Source organism: Mustela putorius, unplaced genomic scaffold (assembly GCF_011764305.1).
Source record: "Mustela putorius furo isolate JIRA1106 unplaced genomic scaffold, ASM1176430v1.1 tig00003875_pilon_pilon_pilon, whole genome shotgun sequence".
NCBI lineage: Eukaryota > Metazoa > Chordata > Mammalia > Carnivora > Mustelidae > Mustela > Mustela putorius.
Window position 1 is genome coordinate 8,952,619 of NW_025422026.1, and position 23,377 is coordinate 8,975,995.

The 23,377-nt window shown below is 46.6% G+C and overlaps 1 protein-coding gene across 1 annotated transcript in view; it reads right to left on the minus strand.

The window, feature by feature from the left end:
- The window catches only part of AGBL1 (AGBL carboxypeptidase 1), a 727,538-nt gene that overhangs the window by 590,698 nt on the left and 113,463 nt on the right, over positions 1 to 23,377 (minus strand). Inside the window, exon 6 of the mRNA XM_004774140.2 lies at positions 17,295 to 17,332. Coding sequence (XP_004774197.2) covers positions 17,295 to 17,332 — 38 coding nt within the window. The remainder of the gene's footprint in view (positions 1 to 17,294; positions 17,333 to 23,377) is intronic.

A 23,377-nucleotide genomic window follows, 5' to 3' on the forward strand; every position in this document is an offset into this window, starting at 1 on the left:
AGGTATTAGAGTATTGCCTGCTGGAAAAATGCCAGAATAGGAAAAAAAAAAAAAACAGTGCACAGAGGTCCTGAGGGGAGGGAGAGGTTTGTCTTGTACCTGTTTTAAGAGTAGGAGACTAAAAACATGTTACCTTAATGACCTTCATCCCCCACTCTCTTTGGGGGTGGATAATGAAAAAAATCTTTAATTGTCTCAGAGAAAAAGTCATTATTAAATCCTAATGATTTTATTCATGATTTCCTGTTAATCCTCCGCAAGCGGCCATGTTTACTAACATCTAAAAGGGCTACCCCCCCTTCGCCCACCATCCCTACGTCCGTCAGTCTTTCTCTCAGACTGCCTCACCGAATCTTGCACGAGTCAGTGCGCCACCGAGACCCTACAAGAGGAGATTCAGCAAACTGAGAGGGTAAATGTGGAGGAGAAACAAAGAAGGAAATGAGGGTCACCGAGATCAGCGACGTGCGGGAGTTCCAGACGATTTGAGAGAGAAACGACACTTCTCCGAGGGTGGTCAAGGAGCCAGGAGAAAAGGTTTTGGGTGAGCTCAGGATCTGGAGCAGGAGAGGGCTCCAGGTCCCCCGACCCTCTTCAAAACCCGACCAGCCACCCTGAAGTCTGTTTATATATAAAGGGATTCTTGCTAAGAATTCTTCCAATTCTTCCAATTTTTCTTGGAAATTCCTGCTCCATACTTTATCGTTTGATTTCTCAAGCAGATTGGTTGATCTTAACTAGTAGGCGGATGTGGGTAGGAGGGGCAGACAGAGGCACTGAGTTTACATCTCCCTCCGCATCCCATCTCCTCGCACGGCTACCCTCAGTGCCCGCTCTCCATCCTGCTGACGGTCCTCTCTGGCCAGCTTTCCTTTGGCAAATCCACGGACGCAACCTTGACCTTCCCTCCAACCCATCCTTCCATAGCCTCCCGCCTCGGCCTCTCCAGATCGCATCCTCCTGAACCAGGTCTTCCTTGTAGCTAATTATCAGTCTCAAATTTGACCCAGTGAGATCCTTATTTTCAACCCAGGTATTACTTCTCTGAGGTTCAAATGTGGTTTTGTTTCGCTTTGTTTTTCTTTAGTGTAGACCCCACTGATGCAGCAGATTTTCACACTCAGCTAAAAAGAAAACAATGAATAACTAGAGGGGACTCTGCCAAGATGGCACTAGGACTTAAGGGGCAGGAAGAGAGTGAGGACTCTATTTGCTTTAGACCTTTCAGATTTGATTTAGGCTTTTCTGTAGTCCTTAATCCCCACGTTCTCTACGATGAACTCTGCTAATCAGGAGGGGTAAAAAAATGCTACCTTTTGACAGGTCCGTAGACTGTTGGTCACGCCATGTTGTAAATGCCTGTGGGCAGGGCCAGTGGTCCCCAGGTTGCCATAGCAACCAGCTCACCTTTTTCAACCTTACCCCGTCCCCTTCCAAAGTGAATCACCTGCCTACTACCCCCGAAGGCATTTGAGATCCAGATCATCTCTACAAAGATGTTTGTCTTTTAAAGAGGAAAGTCTAGACACCTTCAAGACCCAAAGATGGAATTTCTCCCGGGGCAGATTCTTTCCCACAACGGGCTAGTGGAGAAATGCTCTGTGGCCCAGATTATTACACCTGCCAGTGGCCCACTCCTCTGCCACTGCCCCTTGGCAAAACCAAAGGAAATTTCCTCTCTGCTCTTCATTTCCCGTATCTGGGGATTTCATCAGCCCGTTGAGGGTGAAGCAATGGCTTCACAGAGGCCGAGTAGGCAGGTGCAGCAGAGCAATGAGCTGAACAAAAGAACACCAACGGCTCTCCAACAAGACAGACAAGTTAGTGCAGACTCTAAACTCATCCTTCCCGTAGTCCCACACACACCCTGCATGGCCCTGCTGGGCCTGCTGTCAACGGGGACTTCTGGGACTCCTCGTACCTGGCCGGGAGCTCCACCGCTTTCTAGCTGTGTGGCCTGGGACATATGGGTTCACGATCCTATCACTAAGTCTTTATCTGAATGACAAAACTAATAATATCCCTTCCTCGGGAGCTGTTGAGAACATTAAATGAGATAATATATATAATTTTGATAGCTCAATGCTGGGCACATAATTGGCGTTCAACACCTGTTGCCTGCTGGGACTGTCATTAACAACAGAAGCAAAATCCATTTATTATTCCAATGTCCCCTCTATTGTTAGACAATAAAATGCCAAAGGGTCAAAGGTGTGAACATATTCTTTGCGGCAGCCTCATCAAGAACAGGAGCTCCAGAGTCACGGAGCTGTTGCTGTGAATCTGAGTCCTACCAGTTCCTAGCTGTGTAACCCTCCTTAAGCTGATTAGCCAGTCTGAACTAGATTGCCATCATCTGCAAAGACTAAAGCAAGATGAAAAAAGATTAATTACAACATCAGCCTCCCAAGTCTATTATAGGGGATGAGTGCATAGCATAATACTGGGCACAGGACAGGTGCTCCGTGAATGATAATCCCCTTCCCCATAAGGATGACATCAAACGTCACATAGCTTTGACCAGTGACAACTGCCCAAGGGAAAGTTCCTAAATAAATAAAATATACCGAGTTTCTTCAATCTCTACGTAATGACTTCTCCCCCCAGAATATCCCACCAGCTTTACTTTGCTGCCCATCTGTCCTTAGACACCCCCATCCAGACATCCTGAGGGTCACAGCTCACTTTATCCCAGGGGTGCATGCAGAAAAGCCCAAACTGTAGACTCTTACTGTTCCCCTCTCTGGCAAAAGTTACCTCAGTTGGGTCCCATTACGCCAGCGCTTTTCTAGCAGACAGGTTAGTGTGCTAAGATCCTCTTAACTGATAATGTTCTAGAGGTGATGAGCGCACCCTTGCCTTGGATAAGGCAGAGCTGACCAGGAATTAACACGAGGACTCCCGGCTCCCGTCACTCTTGAGAACAAAGTCATCTTCAGTCACACAGAGGACTCTGACATTACCGTCTCAGGGAGTCCTTGTCTAGGGAAATTAAATAGCCTTACCGCTTCTTTCAGGAACTTCAGGAAAATCCCATTCATACAAACTACCAACAATTCAGCTAGTCCTTTTCAGGATAGTGGCCCCTTCTCAGAACAGAAGACCACTGTGCTGGGCTGATCAAACTCCCATTTACTCAGCAAGGTTTGCTTCCAAACCCTCTCTGCACTGTGTCCCTCAACCCCGAGCAATTCCATCACAAACACCGCCTGATCTCTGTCAGGAATCCACACTGAGAGACCCACTTTGGACACGGCACTCCCCCTCTGTAATAACCCCCTGAGAACGCCACCTTTGAGACATTATTAAAACTCGAGGTACTGACAGCTAATACGCTTGCCCTTGCAACATATTACTTTTGTAGTCTTTTCAGGGAGTCAATTTAGAAGATATTTCTGGACAAAGCAGGCTTTTACCAAGACTTATAAATCATATTATATGAACAACAGGCTGCCTACTTTCCCATAATAACACCAGTTACAATTACCGAGTATTTATTTACTGAATGTTTTCTATGTGCTCAGTACTGGGCTAATCATTTTAAATGATTATCTCATTTATTTCATGAAAATGCTCTGAGATAAGCACGACTGTCCTCCTTTTACAGATGAAGGTGTAGAGGCGGAGAGGAGTCAGAAAACTTCCCGAAGCCCTTAGAGCTTACAAATGACCTCTCCAGATTCCAATGGGACTCCCCATCTGCCTCCAAAGCTTACACCCCAGACTGTTACTCCCAAAGCTTTTGATGATGAAGCGATGACAGTTTACACTTTTTTGTGTGCCCAGAAGAAGCCTTTTACCTATGACCAGAATAACCAACTTCCTGAGGAAGGTTTCTGAAAGGCTACTGGAGATAAAGCCATTTGAACACCTGAAGCCTAAGGTGTCTGAGGGGACACCTGGCTTTCTGCTGATGTCACCTTGGCTCGGCCCCTCCACCCAACCCTCCCCTCCATCTTCTCTGTCGCCCCCACAATCCCCCAAATTAGGGAGAGAGTTGATTTTTAATTGGAGATTTGACAAGATTTTAAAGGCCCCAGGACGTGGCACATAGTTCCTCAGGTCACGGGAGGAGAAGTTTGGAGTCTTCCTGTCACTCAGCCCTTGATTCAATGAGGCCAGCCCAGAAGTCAGGACCAGACATGAGTGGTGCTGCTGGGAAGGAGAGACTGAGGCAGCTCTTCCTGGCTCCCCCCCTCCCCGGCAGCTGCAGCCATGGCTCTCTCACAAAGGAGGAGCCGCCATCCATGTACTGAGGCATAACTAATCTTAATGTCACTGATCCTGGAAGTTCTACTCGATTATCATTAGCCCAAATAAGAATAATGACACTGAATTAACTTACAGGTATATCCATTTTTTTCCCTCTTTGTAGAAGAGCTGTGTATTCAGGAAACTTGACTGTCAGTAAATTTTAGTTTCAAGCAAATCTGCCTTTAAAAAAAGGAAAGAGGCTTTTCATGAGCCCCAAAAATAGAAAGCGTTAGAGAATGTCCTTCGCAGCAGTTTTAAATCTAGAGTCTTCTACTGCTTTTGTGCGTTAATCACCAGTTCCTTCTAATACCTCTTCACAGAGACATTCCCAAACCATAGGCATTCCTATGCGGTACCACTCTGAGGAAATCCTCGGATTTCACACCTGCCTCTCCCGCGGGCCCTTGGTGGGAACCAAGTCTAAGGAAGGGCATCGGGCTGCAATGCTAGAGGAGGGGGTGCACCACCATCACGGACACACTCTGGACACCAAACTCCTCCAGTTCAGTACTCGGCATCCCACGAGAAGGATCAATCACATCCTGCACTTTATCCATTCCGAGGCTTGTGTTTTTTTCCCAGGTTAGCATTTCCAAAATTAAGTGCCTCTTACCAAAAACGGTGTTTCAATTACAGCTGGCAGCGTTTTTTTCACTCCATGGCACATAAAAAGTGGTGCATCTTACAGTCAATGACAGCTTAGATTTGAGGAACTATGATTAATTTTTCAATTAGTTTGAAAACTATCTGAAATTTGTTCTCTGCAAGGGGTTATCACTTGAGAGGTTTGCTGTGCATTGGCAAACATACAGAGGCATTTTGTCCTGAAAGCCAGATCCTGCAGTGGCGAGGCACTCGGTAAACTGTCAACTAAAACCATGCTCATTCACCCAAAACCCAAGGCACCACCATTCATTCATTCAACAAACACTTGGCAAGTACTGTGTGCCAGCATGGGCCAGGCATAGGCACAGGAGTCCTACAGCAAGGGATGAGATAGACCATGTCTCTTCTATTAAGGGGCTTGTTTCCCATGGCAGGGAGTGGTGGGGGGCAGGGGCAGAGCTGAAGAGCCACAGATCCAAGTAGTGCAAAGAAAATATAGGTTATTTCAGAGAGTGACAAGTGCTATGTTGCTAATAAAACAGTAATGGTAGATGTGGCGCTTGGGGGCTCAGTCAGTAAAGCATCTGACTCTCGGTTTTAGCTCAGATCTTAAATCTCAGGGCCCCAGGATTGAGCCCCACGTTGGGCTCTATGCTCAGTGGCAAGTCACTTGAGAGTCTCTCTCCCTCTGCTCCTCCCCCAGCTCACACGCACGCTCTTCTTCGTTCTCTGTCTCTCACTCTCTGAAATAAATAAATAAATCTTAAAAATAATTTTCAAACGGCAATGGTAGAATGACCAGGGGACAACTACTCCAGACTGAGTGGCCAGGGAAGACCCTTTGAGGAGAGGATATTAGTACTGAACCTGAAAGACAGGAAGAAATCAAGAAACAGAGCTCTTGTGGCAGCAAATTCCAGAAATCCTGAGAGCACCAGCAAGTGGAAAAGCCCAAAGTTGGTGAGTACAAATAAAGAGTCTGCAGCTAAATCCAGGTGAAAAAATTGAGAGAGAACAGTAGGGGATTACTGGAAAGGAGGGCAGGGATCAGAATGCATGACCTCCACCACTTGCACATTCATCATGGCAGGTTCAGCAAAAGTGGAGGGGGTACATCATGCTGATATGTGCCTTCACTCTCCTTTTGGTTATTTGTTTATGGCATCTCTGCAAGAAAGCCCTTGTCTAAACCTAAATGTTTCCAGTTTTCCTGTCCATCCAGAGTTTTATTTTGAGTCTACGCTTCAGTAGGGAAAGAAGTACTTGGGAGGCCCAAGACAAGACAATGTCCCCTCTGGGTCCCTGCAGAAAACCTTCCTGGTTTGACTGTCTTTCCACTGTCAACTTATCCGATGACACTTGACAAAGAAAGCCAGGATTAACACCAGGAAGGAGAAAGCTGAGGCCTTCCCCACTGCCTTTCCCCGTGGACTGATAGGAGAGCTATCAGTCTGTCGGCATCCCCTGCTTCTGGCTGGGAACAGACTGTGGGGGGAAACGCACCTGCCAAGCCCTGCAAACATGGTGCAACAGGCTTTGCGGCAGTACGCCTCCGGGCCAGGAGGGGGCGCTGGAGGAAGGCGGGGAGCCTGAGCAGCCCGTCACTATAAAATCACAGGACCTGAACCTTGTGCTCACTGGTTGCAACCTGACTCCCCGTCCCCCGTGATCCAATCGGGTCCTCTCTCCTACCACGAAGACTGTGTCCACAGTAGCCTCCTAAGTGGCCTCTACACCTCCAGCTGCCTCCACGGTCCAACACTTGCTGAAGCACCACAAGGAGGCTGTTATCACCCCCTATTCAAAAAAAAAAAAAGCAATGGCTGCAGAGAAACCCAAAAGTCTGGGGATGCCAGGACAGGGTCTGGTGTTCTCTGGGTCTCATGGTGGGGGTGGGGGGTAGGGCAGTGGTTGCTGTGCACCCCTAAGGCTGGGGGAGGGGCTAAGGGAGAGGGAAAATGGAGTCTCAAACTCCTGTTGCCACCAGAGCAGCCTCATTGTCATCCGTGTTTGCGTGGTGCCTCTGCACAGGATTTCGACTAGGCCAAATTTTACTTATTAATTAATTTAAAAAAAAAAAAGATACAAAATCTTGGGCAAGTAAGTCAAACTCATTGGGCCCCCATGTTTTCCCTACAGAACAGTTTCTCAACCTTGCACTACTGCCTTCTGGGGCTGGACAGTATTCTTCCCTGGCGATGGGGGGGGCGGTGCTGTTCTGTGCACTGGAGAAGGTTCAGCAATATCCTGGCCTCTGCCCCCCAGAGATGCCCCAAGAGACCCAACCCCGCAGACATGGCCACCAAAACCATCTTCAGACCTCGCTAAACGGCCCCTCTGGGACAAAACTCCCGTTGAGAACCACTGTTATACTACAGTTAAATATTTATCTGTCTTGCAAGACGACCGTGAAGATTAAATGGGATCATACATGAAAAGGTGCTTTGTAAACTGCTAATACCAGACGTCTGTAGGAAGCACCTGACTCACACCTCGGCATAAACGAGTAATTGTGCAGTCAATCCTGAATGTGGTGAAGGAGCCCCCGTGCCCCTTCAGAGCGGGGAAATGTTTATCTTTTTGTCTATCTCTTTAAATCTCTGCGATACTCTATCTTTGTTGATCCATAGCCAGTCATTCATTACGCCAGGATGATACAAGTTCTAAAATCTGAAACACTGAGAGCTCAGCAATCCTGAATGTTAACCCCTGATTCCCTAGACTGGAAAGGAAATGAGGGTATGTGGGTCAACTGAACGGGCCAGTTCATTCAGTGATGCTGCATTCAACAAACAGCTTCTAGAGGGAACGGAGGCTGAAAACAGCGATGCATCATTTGGACACTCAGGGAGATGTAAGATGAATTTACATTGCAACAAGCTTTATGCTTTTATGGGACCAATTCCTGAAACTCCCAGGATTTTCCAAAATGGTGGTGATAGGAAAGTGAGAAATGATCTTTACAGAGATTTACTAAGGTCTAGTGTTATATTCCCCCCACTACATGTCCAGCACCTTATTTAAATCTAGGTCTCCTTGGAGGGTATCGTGTTTCCTGCCTTACCGATGAGATGGTTCCAGCACAGTCACTAAGCAATGCACCTCGAGAGGCTCAGAATGGAATCCACAGTCTCCTGAGAGCCAGCTTTGAGACCACAGGGCAAACACTGTTCTCCACCAGGTCTTATCCCCTCAGATAGTAAGAGGTTTGAGCTTTGAGCAAATAAACACCCTTCATACATGACCCTGAGCCTCCCCGAGGAGGCCTTCAGAGGAAGAACCTTCAGGCAGATCATCAAGCCAGAGAGAAGGCTCTGGATACAGAACTAGTTTTACATGACCGCCTGAGTCCAAGATCACCTCTTGTAAGACAGGACCCTGCATGGTGTAAGAACTGGGACCAGTTCCAAGATTTTATGTAGCCAACACTTTTGTGTCCAGCAGGAAAAACTCAACACCACGTGCACATCCGTTGGATGCAGTGCTGGTACCCTGAACAGCCTGGCTGTCTTGGGAGGGTGGTTCACCATCTTCCTGCCCACACTACTAACCATGATCTTCTCCATCGGCTGCTCAAACTCCCCCATTTAATGAGACCGGGTTCAGTTGTTTAATTAAGTCTCTTAATCCCAAGAGCCTTCAAAGTTCCTCCAGGACAACCACATAGTAAAAATGAGCAGAGTCTTCAAACTCCCTGAAGGGCATGTCCACACATCTTTAAACTACAATCTCAGACAACAGACTGAGCTCTGAGAGTGTCCTGCGAATAATTATTTCAGAAGTTTTCAAACTTGATTCCTTTAAGCCCTGAGGACCTTCCATGGAAGTTTCTTGGGAGGCAATCAAGAGCCACGGAAGGGAGTTTTCCAATAAGTCAGTCAAGGGGATAAAAAGCAGAGTGTAGGGAATATGACCAATAATATAGTAATGATGTTGGATGGTGACAGATGGGGACAGACTATCCTCATCACGGCGAGTACTGCATGACGTACAGAATTGTGGAATCACTATGTCGTACGTCAGAAATCAAGAGAAGAATGTATGGCAACTACACTTCAATTATAAACAAACAAACAAATAAATAAAGCAAGCCAGGGAAAGAGTGGGTAGCAAGGGAGAGACCAGGCCATCATTCATCAGGACCTCCCCTTTCTGCTTCTATTTTATCTGCTGAAGATGTGTCATTTCCTCAATTTTGGGGGGAGGGGATCTTCTTCTAAGTCGTTCTCAAACTACTCATCTTGTGGAGCCCTCCCATTTTTGCAGAGCTGAGCTGAAATCAAGTGCAACGATGAAAAAGTAATTTAAGAGCACACAGGGCATCAAAAAGCAGAGTCTAGGTTTCCCCAGTTTCTTGTGGAGGGCACAGATCAGCTTTGAAAGATAAAGGTTTTCTGTTTTATTCTTTTAAAGATTCTATTTATTTATTTGACACAGAGAGAGAGACAGCGAGAGAGGAACACAAGCAGGGGAGCCCGATGCGGGGCTCGATCCTAGGACCCTGGGATCATGACCTGAGCCGAAGGCAGATGTTTAACTGACCAGGCCACCCAGGCACCCCAAGGTTTTCTGTTTTAGAGACAGTCATAACGGAGTTCAAATCCTAGCCCTCTGCTGACCTTGTTGGGGACCTTGGGAAAATTCATGAACCTTTCTCACTAATACGTCCCTTGTATGTAAAATGGGCATGCAAGGTGCCTAGTAAGTGCCAGAGCTCTGTAATCAATAGCCATGATCACTGTTCCTTGAAGGTACTCTGGCCCTTTGCACTGACATGCTGCTGTGTTGGGCAACTCTTAGCAGGTCCCAGCCCATTCTCTTTCCACACCCCACCCTGCTTCCTACGTCCTGCAGGAGCAGCAGTAAACAATTCAAGAAGCATATTATTAAGTGGATAAGGGATGCTTGCCGGCCGTGGGAAGGCAGACAGGCATTTCCCTTAAGTGGTGCCTTTGGCCTTGGCCGCAAAAGCAAGGAAGAGAGAGGTTGTCAGGAGGGTGTGAGGGTGTGAGGGAGATGGGGAAAGGGAACAGCAAGATTCGCTGCTGCTCTCCAGAGGCAGCCCTCAAAAAAGCTGCTGGGGCTGCTCCCTGCCCTCCATAAGTCCTGCTCAATCATGCTCACATCACTGGGGAGAAACAAATTCCAGAGGCTTTTCCAACCCAGGGCTCCACTCACCCTGCCTCCTCCCAGCTCCCTTAAATAATGGCTGAGCAAATGCCTCTGAGACCATCTTCAGCTAATTTCCTTCAAGACATGCAAGCTGCTAACGCTGGGAAGTACAGATAGTGTGGAATAGCAAATATGGCCAAAATTAGATTAAAATAACCTCCTGATAAACAAATTACTCACTGAAAATAAATATTCCACTGCTGCAGCCAAGATAACTAAAAGAACAGCACCACCACATGGCAAGAAGTGGAACTACACATGCTCCCATCTGGCCAGTCCAGGTCTGCCCACCCGGCTCCAGAGGAGTCTGACCTAGGGGGCAGGGAAGGGGAGCACGGGGGGGAGAATCAGTATCCTTTCCGCTTAAACCCTAACAATATTTTATGTACTTGTGCAAACGATAGAAATATTTGGCAGGGACGTCTGAACTTTGAGCCAAGGTGGGGGAGGAACAATGTGCCAAGTTGAACGCAGCATGACATAATGGGAGTCTGTGATTCTTCCTGTCCCGGTTCCCTTCCTCTCCCTCACCCCATCATTCATCAGGTTCGCCCTGATGCTCTGCCTCACAGCAGAGACTCTGGCCCTTGGCACAGCCATGCTGCTGTGTTGGGCGACTCTTAGCAGGTCCCATTCCGATGCTTATATGGGATGGGTCCACGCACTGCTCTTTTCTCAACTAAATGGCAAATTCTCCCCCACCCAAAATCCTTCAGATACTTAGAAAGTATTTATGTAGCTGCCTTTCAGCTGTTGGTCTAAATAAGCCTATCCTCGTTATTCTCTTCTTGGAAGGCACAGGGCTCAGGCCCCAGGCATCAAGATGGGCAAGGCAGTCCAGCTTACACGCAGTGTGCATTACACAAGCTTCCAAAACCTTAGGTCTTATGCCTGTAAAATGGGGATGACAATGCCTGCCTCATAGGCTAAATGTATAGAGTCATTGACACACTAAGAACTCAATAAACTGTAGACATCTGCGTTGTCATTTCAATTGGGCCCTGTGATGGATGTAGCTTGTTATTCCGCATTCATACAAAGTCGATTGCAGCAGTCCATCCCGGTGTGACAAATGCAAAGATCTATCAATATCATGTGAAGCAGATTTTTGGTTCATCACAGAAATATATTGCACGCTTCTCCAAAAGATATGGCGGAAGAAGAGACATCGAGTCTATAATCACACCACAATTTGATTCTTTCCGGGAACAGGAAATGGGCTGGCCTCTTCACAAAGGTATATTGAAAAAAAAAGGGGAGGGGGGTATGAGACTTAAATCAAGAAGCTGGAATCCTTTCTCCATCAACATTAATGTGTTTGCAGCAGCTCTGGGCACAGCCCAGTGCAAAATATGGAGAAAAGAGTAGGGACCCCAACCCTCAAGGAGCTATACCTGGCAGGAAAAATGCATACACACATACACATAGGCAAAGATACAGCAATCATTCATTACAGTATGGTTTGTTCTTAGGAGAGTAAATACAAGGTTCTATAAAAAGGTTTAACAGGGCATCTAACACTGGACAGTGGGGTGGGGGGTCTAGTATTCAGAAAAAAAATCCAGACAAAGGTATGTGTGCTGAGATCTGAAGAAGGAGCCAGAGTCATCTGGGCATCTGGGACAGGAACCTTTCAAAGTCTCAGAGATCTGGGGGTGGGGGGTGAGGTCACCCCTCTCTCTGCTCTTCAGTTTCCCCGTGTGAACATGAGATGGGTGGGCGCGCGTGGATGATGCCAATAGTTTTCTGGGATATAGACAACACTGTATGATAATCACCAAACCTGCTAAAAGATTTTATCTTAATTATTCTAACCACTAAAAAGAATTGATAATTATGTGACATGATAGAGGTGCAAATTATTGCTATAATGACAATTATATTACAATACATAAAGATATCAAATCAACGTGCATTATTACTTTATACCATGTTTTAGGATGCCAAGTATATTTTAATTTTTTAAAAAAAGATCAATCATTGTCGTTGCGTGGGTTCTCAGGGGCCTTGTATTTTTGTCAATGTGTCTATGAGGCCATCTTGGGGGGAAAGCAGTGAAAATGGACAGACAGGGCTCTGAGCTCTCTCAAAAAAAAAAAAAAATTGAATACCACTGCACTAAGCAACCTCAAAGGTTTTTTCCAGCTCTGACTGTCTGACCCCATGGTCCTTGCCCAGTAACAGAAGAGGAAATTACATGTGCGGCATGACACAGGAGGACAGGCCCCACGGGACACAGATGACTCATTTGAGTCCCCCAAAGGCAGTGCTGACCCACTGCTACTTATGTGTCATCACGGGATCACAGGAATCACAGTGCCAACCATCCTACAACACAGACCGTCATTCTGAGAACTCCTTGGAGCTCCTAGAAGTCCTACAAAATCCTCAGGTGGGTCCATCTCAAAAATGGCTCATTCTTTGACATTTTGGAGCAAAGCAACTGCCTGGCCCTCATGCCTTCTCGTCACTGCCCTGTTGACGTGGTCACTGAGAACATGAGGGTGTCTCTAAGGGTCAGGGCTCTGGGCACTGGAAGGCTCTCCCTTCCCACACTCCCAGCACAACAGGCGGACGGCCCGTTCCAGGAGCCAGCCAGCCAGAACATTAACTAGGGAGACGCGTGACAAGTGTCACCTTCCTGCCAAACCTCCCATTAGCGCCCTCATATCTCTCCTTCCCTCCACCCCATCCCCCTTCCTTTATTAACTTACTTTCCTATTTCCACCACCTTCCCCACGCCCTCGCTTCTGCCAACTTCCAGACTCCTCTAGAGGCTAATTCTGAAGTTGGGGAGTAGTCTGCAGTAAAACCATTCTCTTCTTCTTGAGACTTAGAGCCTGGACCAGGACGTATTGCGGGTGGTTCCTTGTTGCGGGAATGTGACCTTTAAATCTGAGCAGCAAAGTTAACACTGAGGCCTGACCTAAAGGTTCGTGGCTGGAGCCAGCGCACATCAGCAAGCGGGAGACCCCTGCCACACGCTCATTCAAGTGCCATTTCCGAGGGCCGCAGGTTTTCAACCCTGTGTTTATACCTAATGCTCACGGAAGGGGTGTTAAGGAGAGAAAAGAGAGAGGAAGAGGTGAGGCGGTGGGGGTGGGGGAGAGCAGACAGTGAGAAAAGGAAAAGAGGGTGAGGAGGAAAGGAACACACACGGGGCACAGGCCGAGGGAAAGGCAGCAGGAGGCAATCCACAGGATGGAGAGACACAAAAGACAATATGTTGCTTGGGTTTATTAGAGGGAAAAAAATTGCCTGCACTAGAAGCACTATTTCTTAATCAAAGCCTTTATTAAGTTTTGGTAATGAAAAGCTAAGTGTTCTTGCGTAGGCTAACGCATCAAAGAGTAACACTTTCCGCACAGGGAAACTGAAGTAGGGCTTGTGCTCCTGTGAGTAGAGTGGGGAAATGGATGCCACGAGCGGTTGGGATTTGGATTAGACCATTCTAGCCCCTGCACGTACAGAAAGGTCCCTTGAGTGGGCAATGCCTTTTCGTTGCTGGGGACGCCCGAGCTTATTCTGCCTGCTATCGCTCAGGAAGGCAAAGAGACGAAAGATGCCTTCTGGATCATTTTCCTCTTCTCGCCACCCACCTACCCTACACTGGCTCCTCGTGCAGTAGCTATGGGGTGGAAGACAGCTGAGGCGACTCAACAAGTGTCCTATGCAACCCAGGTGCTCTTTCCCTCTCTTTTTGTGGCTAAAGTGGGCAAACTCCAAGTCGCCCAGATCCTAAGTCCTGCTTTCCCTGATACTGGTGGGCATCGCCTCCAGCCACTCTCTATATCCATTAGGTATAGAGAGGACCCTACTGGCCTCAGGGGCCCAAGCCCACCCAAGTTTATTGCCACAGAAGCATTGACTGCCCCAAGGTAGAAAGATACATCCTTCTGGCTTTATTTTGACTGAGGAATGCGCCTTCTTTGTGAAGCAATCACAGAGATACATTACAGGGCCAACTTTTATACAACAAGCAAGCACTAAGACCCGACAAGCAAAAAAACAAAAACAAAAAAACAAACAAAAACCAGACTAATCATTAGCTGAAAGGATTATACATTTAGAACTAAAGGGTCACATAAACATTCCCAGATATCCATTGCCAGATGGTAAGGGTTTGAATTTTAGGCAGAAACTGACTTCCTGAATTTAGGTCCAGGTGAAAACAAACTCGCCTGGGATCCAAAAAGACAGACACTCCACGTCAGGTCTTAACTGTGCGTGAAGACCATACAAAGCAACTAGAGAATTCCGTGACATTCCCCTGCCGCACAGCAGCCCCAGCCAACGTGGAGCAGCACCAGCCTTGCCCAGACCCTCCACGCCACGCGACACTTGGCTTACGCTGGTAGAACCAAGATGGCGACTACCTGGTGTTCTGTCACTGCTCCTCCCCAATCCATGAGAAACTTTGCTACTTAAACACCTTTCCTGCTGAGCTCAAATATGATCTCAGAATCCTCCCACCCACATGTGGGAGCTGGCACGTGTAATGGAAACTACTTGCCCTCCTTGTTCTAAGATCTTCTAGATCTTTAGAACCTGTTCCTTCCCAAGTAATTTCTGCACGTCCACAAGTGACTTTCTACCATCTGGTTTTTTTTTTTTTTTTAAACCTCTTTTAAACCTGCAGGAATGAGACCAAAGCTGGGGAATTCAAGATTAGTTATGCAAGAAGAACATTTCTATGAGATACCAATAAAGTATCTGAGGAGAAATTATCTGAAACCTTGAAAGGCCTTCAATTCATGGGTTTGGTCCCATCGGTATCTGTGATTTTCAATAGGAGGCAATTCTGACCTCTCAGGGCACATTTGGCGGTGTCTGGAGACAATTTTGTTCTTTCTAACTGAGAGTGCTACTGGCATCTGGTGAGTCAAGGTGAGGGATGCCGCTAAACCATTCTGAAATGCATAGGACAGGCCTCAACAACCAAGAATTACCCAGTCCAATATGCAAGAGTGTCAAGGTTTGGAGACCCTGATACATATGATGGCAGAGGAATCAGAGATTGAAAGAATGTTAGAGAACCTCTCATCCAACTCTCTCACATTATAAAGAACCTAAGATCCAGAGAAAGTCTGTGCAGACGACTTAGCAGAATTAGCAAATAACTCCATACACCCTTCTGATGGGATGATAAAACCCATTTTATATGTGGAGGACAGCAGGCTATCAGGTTCCCAATAGTCTATTAGTATAGTTAAGTAGACATCAGAACAACAAATGTTAAGATCATTGGTTCTACGTGTGGGTTGTTGGGTTCAGGTAGTAGAGGGGAGTACTGCCGTTTTCATACATGTAAGTATCATTCATTCATTTTATCCATTCATATATATTTCTTCAGAAATCATTCATTCATTTTAATGTTTAGTCCACACCCTTTTTTCTAGCTTTTCACGTGCTGACACAAATAATCCAGCGACCTACAAAGATGGCCTTTGCCTACAAAAGTTGTTTTAAGATTCATTTATTGATTTGAGAGAGAGAGCAGGGGGAGGGGCAGAGGGGTAGGGAGAGAAGTCCTCAAGCAGACTCCCCAATGAATGCAGAGCCTGACCCAAGGCTCCATCTCAGGACCCCAAGATCATGACCTGAGCCAAAGTCTAGTCAGTCACTCATGTGACTGAGCCTTCTGGGCACCCCAGAGAAAGTTGTTTAGAGGAAAGGTCTGAACTGAGCTCTGAAGGCAAAGTAGAAGTCGGAAAATTTTAAAGCTGGTCCCTAGCACAGCACACTCAGTTTGCTGTGTGTAGCCGGTGTGACAGAAACCCGGCTACATGTTCTAAGCCTGAATTAGTTGTTATGTTGTCACTGCTTTTTGGTTTCCTTGAGTCCATGCCTGGTGCCTCATATGGAAATACTTAATAACAGGCATGTGCCTGCTTTCAGATTTCCACACATGGTAGGTACATTATGTCTCAGGACCCTGTAGGCTGAGAAGTGTGTGTGTGTGTGTGTGTGTGTTGTGTGTGTGTGTAAGGTGTGTGTGTATGTGTGAGGGGTGTGTGTGTGTGTAAGGAGTCAGCTTTTCTCCAGTCTCGGGGCTCTCCTCCTGTAGTGTGTGTGTATATGTGTAAGGTGTATGTGCATGTGTGTAAGGGGTGTGTGTGTGTGTGTGTGTGTAGAAAAGGAGTCAGCCTTTCTCCAGTCTCGGGGCTCTCCTCCTGTGAGACATGAAGGCCCCCACCACCTAGACTGCGCTGGCCGCCCCCAGGCTATACGATACCCCTCCATTGCACCTGCAGGCCCCAGAGCCGTGAACACGCCTGTGTATCGTATCGCGTCCCAAATGACCACATGAATTCAAGCTGTAATTTCTTCTTTTTCTTCAGCCTACAAGAGGAAGTGCTACATGACATGGCCCTTTCTCTGTGCTGAGAGTTGACAAAGATCTATGGTTGGGGGAGAAGGTGTTATTTTTATTTATTTATTTATAAGTTTTATTAAAGTTCACCTATTACCCACAGGCCTCGGGCTCCCTATAGAGAAACAAATATCACAATTGAAGGAACGGGTTTCCAAGGCTCCAAATTAAAATAGATGAAAAGGTAAGGAGGGGGAAAAAAATAAAAACATTAAACTAAGACTTCTTTGCTCCCAAATGCATGGTGCCTTCTATTACACTGCACACATGAAATTGATTCTCAATGTAATTAGACCAGGGCTACTAGGTAAAAAAAAAAAAAAAAAAAAAAAAAAAAATCTTCAAATTATTCAGACCCCCAGAGCTATTCTTTTGCAATCACTCAAGTGACTGAGAGGAGAGTCAACTTTTTAATATAAATTTGTTATTAGAATCTACACTTTCCAAACGATTCCCAGCACCCCACCTGCCCGAGAATACAGAGTCATGAACTGGGATCAGAAGCAAAAGCAAGAGTCCTTCTTCCCACATGCCCAGTGTCATCACCTTTTCTTCTACAGAACAATCCTGCTGGAATGGGACCTTATTCCAACAGTGCTCCTGTCAGAAGGAACTGGAGAGTTCCTCGGGTCTGCAGAGGACAGCACACTCCCTTTAGAGCAAACCGCCTTGATGGCATAGCACTCACGCACACCCCTATGGACAGATACTCACTCTCTCTTTGCAGCCTGGCACTGGGAACAGCCATAACCCTCTCCATCTCACCCCCAAAGACCCAGGAATGGCTCTATTGCCGTCCAGGTTGAAAATGAGCCATGGAGATACAGAGAGCATCTCTCACTGAACTCGGAGGGGAAAGAAATGACCACTTTCCAGAAGAGGTGCTTACTGGATTTCAGCAGTGCTGCCAGGACTTCGGCGGCTGCCCTGGGGAAAGAGAAAGAAAAGTGAAAAAGTCAATGTTCAATGGTCTTTTTGTCAGCCCATGGATCCCAAAGCCAGCAGGCTCATTGCTGCCACCACACAGCCGCATTATTAACCAGGGAGCAGGCATTCTATTGATTGCACCACTGACCATTAAAGAGGCACAGAGGCAGAAATTGCTCCAAGCAAAGTGTCTGTCTTGAAAATGGGTCTCAGGAGTCCCGGCTGCTGCTGAAAACACCTTCCCCTCCCCATCCTGCCTCCCACCTTCCACCACCTTCCTTACCCTGTGCTGCTTCTATTTCTGTTGTACATCCCTGCCAGGGCCCTTGTTAGTCTCTTGGTTTCTACTTGGGAACCCTGGCGACTCTGGAGGATGGGCTGGGAGGGGCTGGGGTGTGGGCTGAGGGAAAGCCCTGCAGCAAGAACTGCTTCCAACACTCGTGGCCCTGGGGACATACAGGAAAACACTCACAGGTTGGAAAGCAGTGCTGGTTCCTTACGTGGGGGAGGGGGGGGGGACAGTTAGGTCATGATTTTTCTGTTTCATTCCATGGAAGAATTTCACAACTTTTGCAGCAATGGGAGACAGATGAGAATGAAAATCCTTTGGCCCATGCCTTAGTGACTTTTCAGTTTGTGCCCTGAGCCTGAGAAGGTCATACAAAGACCCACTCACTGGACAGAAGAAGACTTCAAGGTTAAGGACACAATGCTGTGATTCTGGAAGGGAGAATTTATTGCTTGTTTGCTTTTTTTTTCTTCTTTTTTAAGAAAAGGAGTATTCTGCACAGTTCCAGTAACTCATCCTTAAGGCCTGTTAAAGAGTGATCTGTTTCCCCATCAGCACCCCCAACCCTGAGAACTGGGGGAACAGGTCAACAAGGCTGGATCACCTTTCCAAGATGACAGACATGTAGACAGAGTGGGACCCCCACCCAGGACCCGCACTTCCCACCCCTGTTCGCTGCATACCTGTTATTCTCCTGAGGCTCCCACACTGGCCCTGCCCTGATCTCTGCCCACCTGATGAACAACATTCCTCTTTGCAATGTATTATCTAATATTGAGCAACAGAGAGGCAGTAAAAATAAAAATAATGAGTTAAACTAAACTGAAATAAAAATCTAGCAGTTAGACATCAGGGCTACCCACAACCGACAGAAGAATCCTATGGTATCAGTGGTCTGGGACTCACTAGCCCCAATGCAAACCCACAGCAGGGGTGACCCCCAGCTCCAAGAGAGCAGCACAACCACACAGCACTCGGCAAGAAGGTGAGGCTAGTTGTCACCGATGGGCCATTTCATTTATCCTTCCCGAGCACGTTTTCTTCTAATCACCTTTCAGCTTCTTCAGCCCCTCTCTTCATGACCCCACATGATCTGGCGACCATGAAATTTAAGAAGAAACATACTGAAGGACCCCTGGATGGCTCAGCTGATTACGTGTCTGCCTTCGGCTCAGGTCATGAGCTCAGTATCTTGGAAATCGAGCCCAACATTGGGCTCCCTGCTCAGCAGGAAGTCAGCTTCCCCCTTTCCCTCTACCCCTTCCCCTGGCTTGTGCTCTTTCTCTCTCTCTTCTCTCTCTCAAATAAATAAATAAAAATCTTTTTTTTGTAAGATTTTATTTATTTATTTGACAGAGAGAGATCACAAGTAGACAGAGAGGCAGGCAGAGAGAGAGAGGAGGAAGCAGGCTCCCTGCTGAGCAGAGAGCCCGATATGGGACTCGATCCCAGGACCCTGAGATCATGACCTGAGCCGAAGGCAGAGGCTTAACCCACTGAGCCACCCAGGCGCCCCTCAAATAAATAAATAAAAATCTTAAAAAAGAAACACATGGGAAGAGTAACTGTGAGGCCCAAGTAGTGTGCAAATCTAGGAGCCACAGTATACAAGACTGGGGTTGGGCTGGTGCAAGAGAAAAATCAGTCCTGGGGGTCTGGGGGGTAGTGAAGTGGCCACATCAAGGGGGTCAGCAGAGAAGGAAGCATGGAAAGAAAGTACCCAGCCCTATCCCGGATGACAGGCCTGGTCTGTGAGGTGACCTTGCGTTTCTGACTTGCATAGCACTTTTGTTTTGGGGAGTTCGCTGCAGAAGTAATGATCCGTTAGATCATAGTTTTATGAGGGACACATGAGAGGTGGGGAGGGGTGGGCAGCATGCAGACCAGTCAGGACAACATGAGGTGACAAGGCCAACAGACAAAAGGGTGGCATGGAGGGAGAATGGAGAAAGAAGGGTTGAAGAGAAGCTTGGAGCCTGGCTGCTTGGAGACTCCCGAGCCCCACGCTCGGCCGGCTGAATCACAACTTTCATGCCAGCAGGTAAGTTACATGCACCTGAATGTCAGAGAATGACTGGTAGAGTGGACAGCATCAGTATGGCTTGGTTACCCTCTGATGTTGACCAGAAGATTAGAGGTGACTCCCAGATCCAAACCCTCTAGAGAAAACCTAGTAGCATGACAACCTAGCAAATAACTACGAATCCAAACAGTCACATTATATGGCAGGAAATACATGGTAACTGTCGTAGTAGTCAAAGAGGTGAGGCTGATTCCTGAGTAACAAGAAAAAATTTCCTTCTTCTCAGCTCCTAATTGGGGATCAGTACATAATGCACTGTGGGGCGCCATTAGGGCAGTGATGGACATAAGGTTTGAGACCATAACCCAGTATCCTAAAGAGATCAGGTGTAACTCCACAGGTAATAAGCCACTGGATTCTTTTTTTTTTTTTTTTTTTTTGATCAAAGGGTGGTGGCAAGGATGGAAAAGTGAGGTGAAGGTTGTAAGCAAAGAATTCGTAGGACTTGAGGACAGGCTAGTTGTGGAGAGCAAAGTAAAGGGAACAGCTGGTGACGACCCGAGATGCTTAGTCCACGTAAATGGGAGAACAAGAAAGACATTAATCAGCTAAGGAGAGAAACAGAGGTGTCGAGAGAAGATAATTATTTCAATCTGGGACATCCTTAGCTCAGGATGATGGGCAGAGAGCTACATGGAACTTCTCAGAATCATGCTAGAAGCACAAATACAGACTTCTCAAGAGATCTGGTCCTGAGGGTAAGATTCAGGAGTCACTCTAGTAGCAATGACCCTTGAAGCCAAGGGAGCAGACAATATCTGTGAAGAAATGCAGTACAGGGTTGGCCCCCAAAGCATCTATGCTAAAAGTCTCAGAGAATGTTCAGTCAAGGAGGTAGGAGGAGAGGGGATAAGGGGGCTCTGTTTTGAAACAAAAAAGTTTACCAGTCAGGACAGGCCCCTGGAGTTAAACGAGTCCCTACCCCCAACACATGGAGAAACAAAATGACCAAATCCTCTCATGGAACTGAAATATTCTGTAACTCAGATGGCTTCGATCTAGAAATTGCCACCTACAGAGTTTATCGATATTGTTGTTTAATAAATTACCACAAACTTAGCAGTTTCAATCAGTACTCATTTATCTTACAGTTTCCATGGGGCAGGAATCCATGGCTTAGCTAAACTCTCTGTTGACAGTCTTATGGGCTATAATCAGATGGGGACTTGGCCAGGGCTGAGTCTTCATCTGAAGGCTCTGCTGGGGAAGGGTCTGCTTCCCCCCCTCAACCACCTCTCGGAGGTTGGCAGTGTCATTTCATTGCAGCGTTGGTGCTGAGGCCGCTGGTGTCTTGCTGTGTGTTGGCTGAAGACCATTCTCAGCTTCTAGAGGCTACCTGCAGTGTGGGCTTCCCCAACATGAATACTTTCTTCACCAGTAGGGAGAGTTACCATAGTGCATGTGTCAACAAGACAGAGTCTTGAACAACACAACATAATCACAGCACAAACATGTCCTCACTTTTCTCATATTCTTTGGGTTAGAAGCAAGTCCCAGGACCCCGCCCCCCGCCCCGCACTCCATGGGAGCAGAATACCAGGAGATGGGATCGTGGGGTAGAGGTTGTCTTCAGTTACACGCACCACACAAAGCTTCTCGCAGTCGTTAGAATCAGGTACCAGGATCCTAATGTTCTCCACACAGCCAGGACCCTCCCAGTCCTCCCCTTCCCAGAGAATGGAATACTACTTTTTAAGAAACTGATCTTGCATCTTCCTTAGCCACCTGACCTGACCACCTATGTCTGGGCACACACCCAAATTCCTCCATTTTGACGTCTAGACTGCTCTTAAGTTGTCCACTCCTTTTGATTTCTGTTGTTTCTGCCCTAGTTCAAGTGCATGGGGGTCTGGGATCTCAATGAGAAATGTGATTTCTAGAGTTTCTAGAGTTATTAGCCCTTGGTTGAAATTTACAGTTTAATTTCTTGCATAAGAAATGCAAATGAGCTACATGATCATTTTAGAAAAATCTGAAAATACAGTTAAGCATAAAGAAAGGGAATAAATGAAAATCACCTATCACTCCCCTAACTACTGCCATAACCCCAGAACAAATCCACCCATATGCACTCTAGGCCCCCTTCAAATTGTTCTTCAAGTTGCAACTAAGGTGATCTTCTCAAGAAGCCCCAGTTAGAGCACCCACCCATTGCTATCCCACACCCAATCTTGCTCTTGGATGAAAACCCAAATCCGAAACATGGTCCAGGAGAATCTTCCAAGTCTGGGTGCTGCCATCCCTCCACCTAGCCTTGTCCCACATCACCCTCTCATACGGTCTATATTTCCACCCCTTCAGCCTTTTGTCAAGCTTTGGAACATGTTCCCATCACCTATCCTCTGTCCTTGCTAATGCCACAGCCTAAAATGCTCTAAGCCTTCCTTTTCCTTCACCTGTAGCTCATACCTCATCCTTCAAATCCTAATTTAGCTGCCACCTCCTCTGGGAAGCCTTCCTTGACTGCCAGTCTAGGCCCAGGTCCTTTATTGGTGTGTTTATCCTTTCTTCCCCCTCTTCTCATTGCACAATTCAATTTGTAATTTATTCACTCAGTTTTGTCTATTAATGTCTGACTCCTCTTCCAGTGTGCAAACTTCAGAAAACAGGAAACTTTCATTTTGCATTATTTAACCCCCACCATTTAATAGTATTTGAATACAGAGCACCATCAAATATTCATGGAACTTTCTCCAAAAAGTAGGCTCTGGCCCAGGCACTTTAAATGTGCTATTCATTCACCAAACAAATATTTACTGAGTAACTATGCTATGTGCTGAGATAAGTGGATAAAGATTTTTTGCACTCGAAAGGGTTGAGTCAGCGTGAAAAAAAAAAAAAGTAGTTAATAGACCATGTATTTTTGAATAGTACATTAAAGTTGTATTCTAAAATGTGATAAATGCTAAGGGAAAAACAGAAAAAGTAAAAACCGGGTAAAGACATCAGATGTACCAGGATGGGTTAAGATCTAAGAGATTGTCTAAAATGGGCCTCCTAGCGAAGGTAACGTCTCTGAACAGGGATGTGAAGGAGGAAACAAAGTTGTCATACAAATATCAGAAGCAGCCTATACAGACCCTCTGAATGACAACAGGCTGATTTGTTCGAGGAAAAGCAAGCTGCGCGGGACTTCCCGAGCCAAAGAGGGTGAGGGAGGGGAGCGTTAGCTGAGGGGAGTAACGGGGACCATTCACGCAGCACCTGGAAAGCATGGCAAAGGCTTTCACTTCTCTCCAAGCAAAGCATTCCCTATAGGATTTTGAGCAAATGAGCTAACATGTTTTAGGGTTTCTTTGGATACTCTATTTTTTGAAAAGAAAATGAAAAAGGACTCCAGGGAAGCAAGAGTAGAAGCCAGAAACGGACTAGAAGGGAAATCTACAAGAAGCAAACCAAATACAGCAACAAAGAAAAAGGGTTACATACCATGGTGAAGGGGCATTTGTCCCAGGAACAAGGTTGGTTTAACACCTGAAAATCAACCAATGTAATCATCCACCATAATAACAGAATATGGGATAAAAACCACATTATTGTCTCAACCAACACAGGAAAGGCATTTGACGAAACCCATCACAGTTTCATAAAAACCCTCACCACATTAGGGACAGAAGAGAACCTTCCACACCTGATAAAGGAATCCACTTGAAGCTCACAGCTAATGTGATAC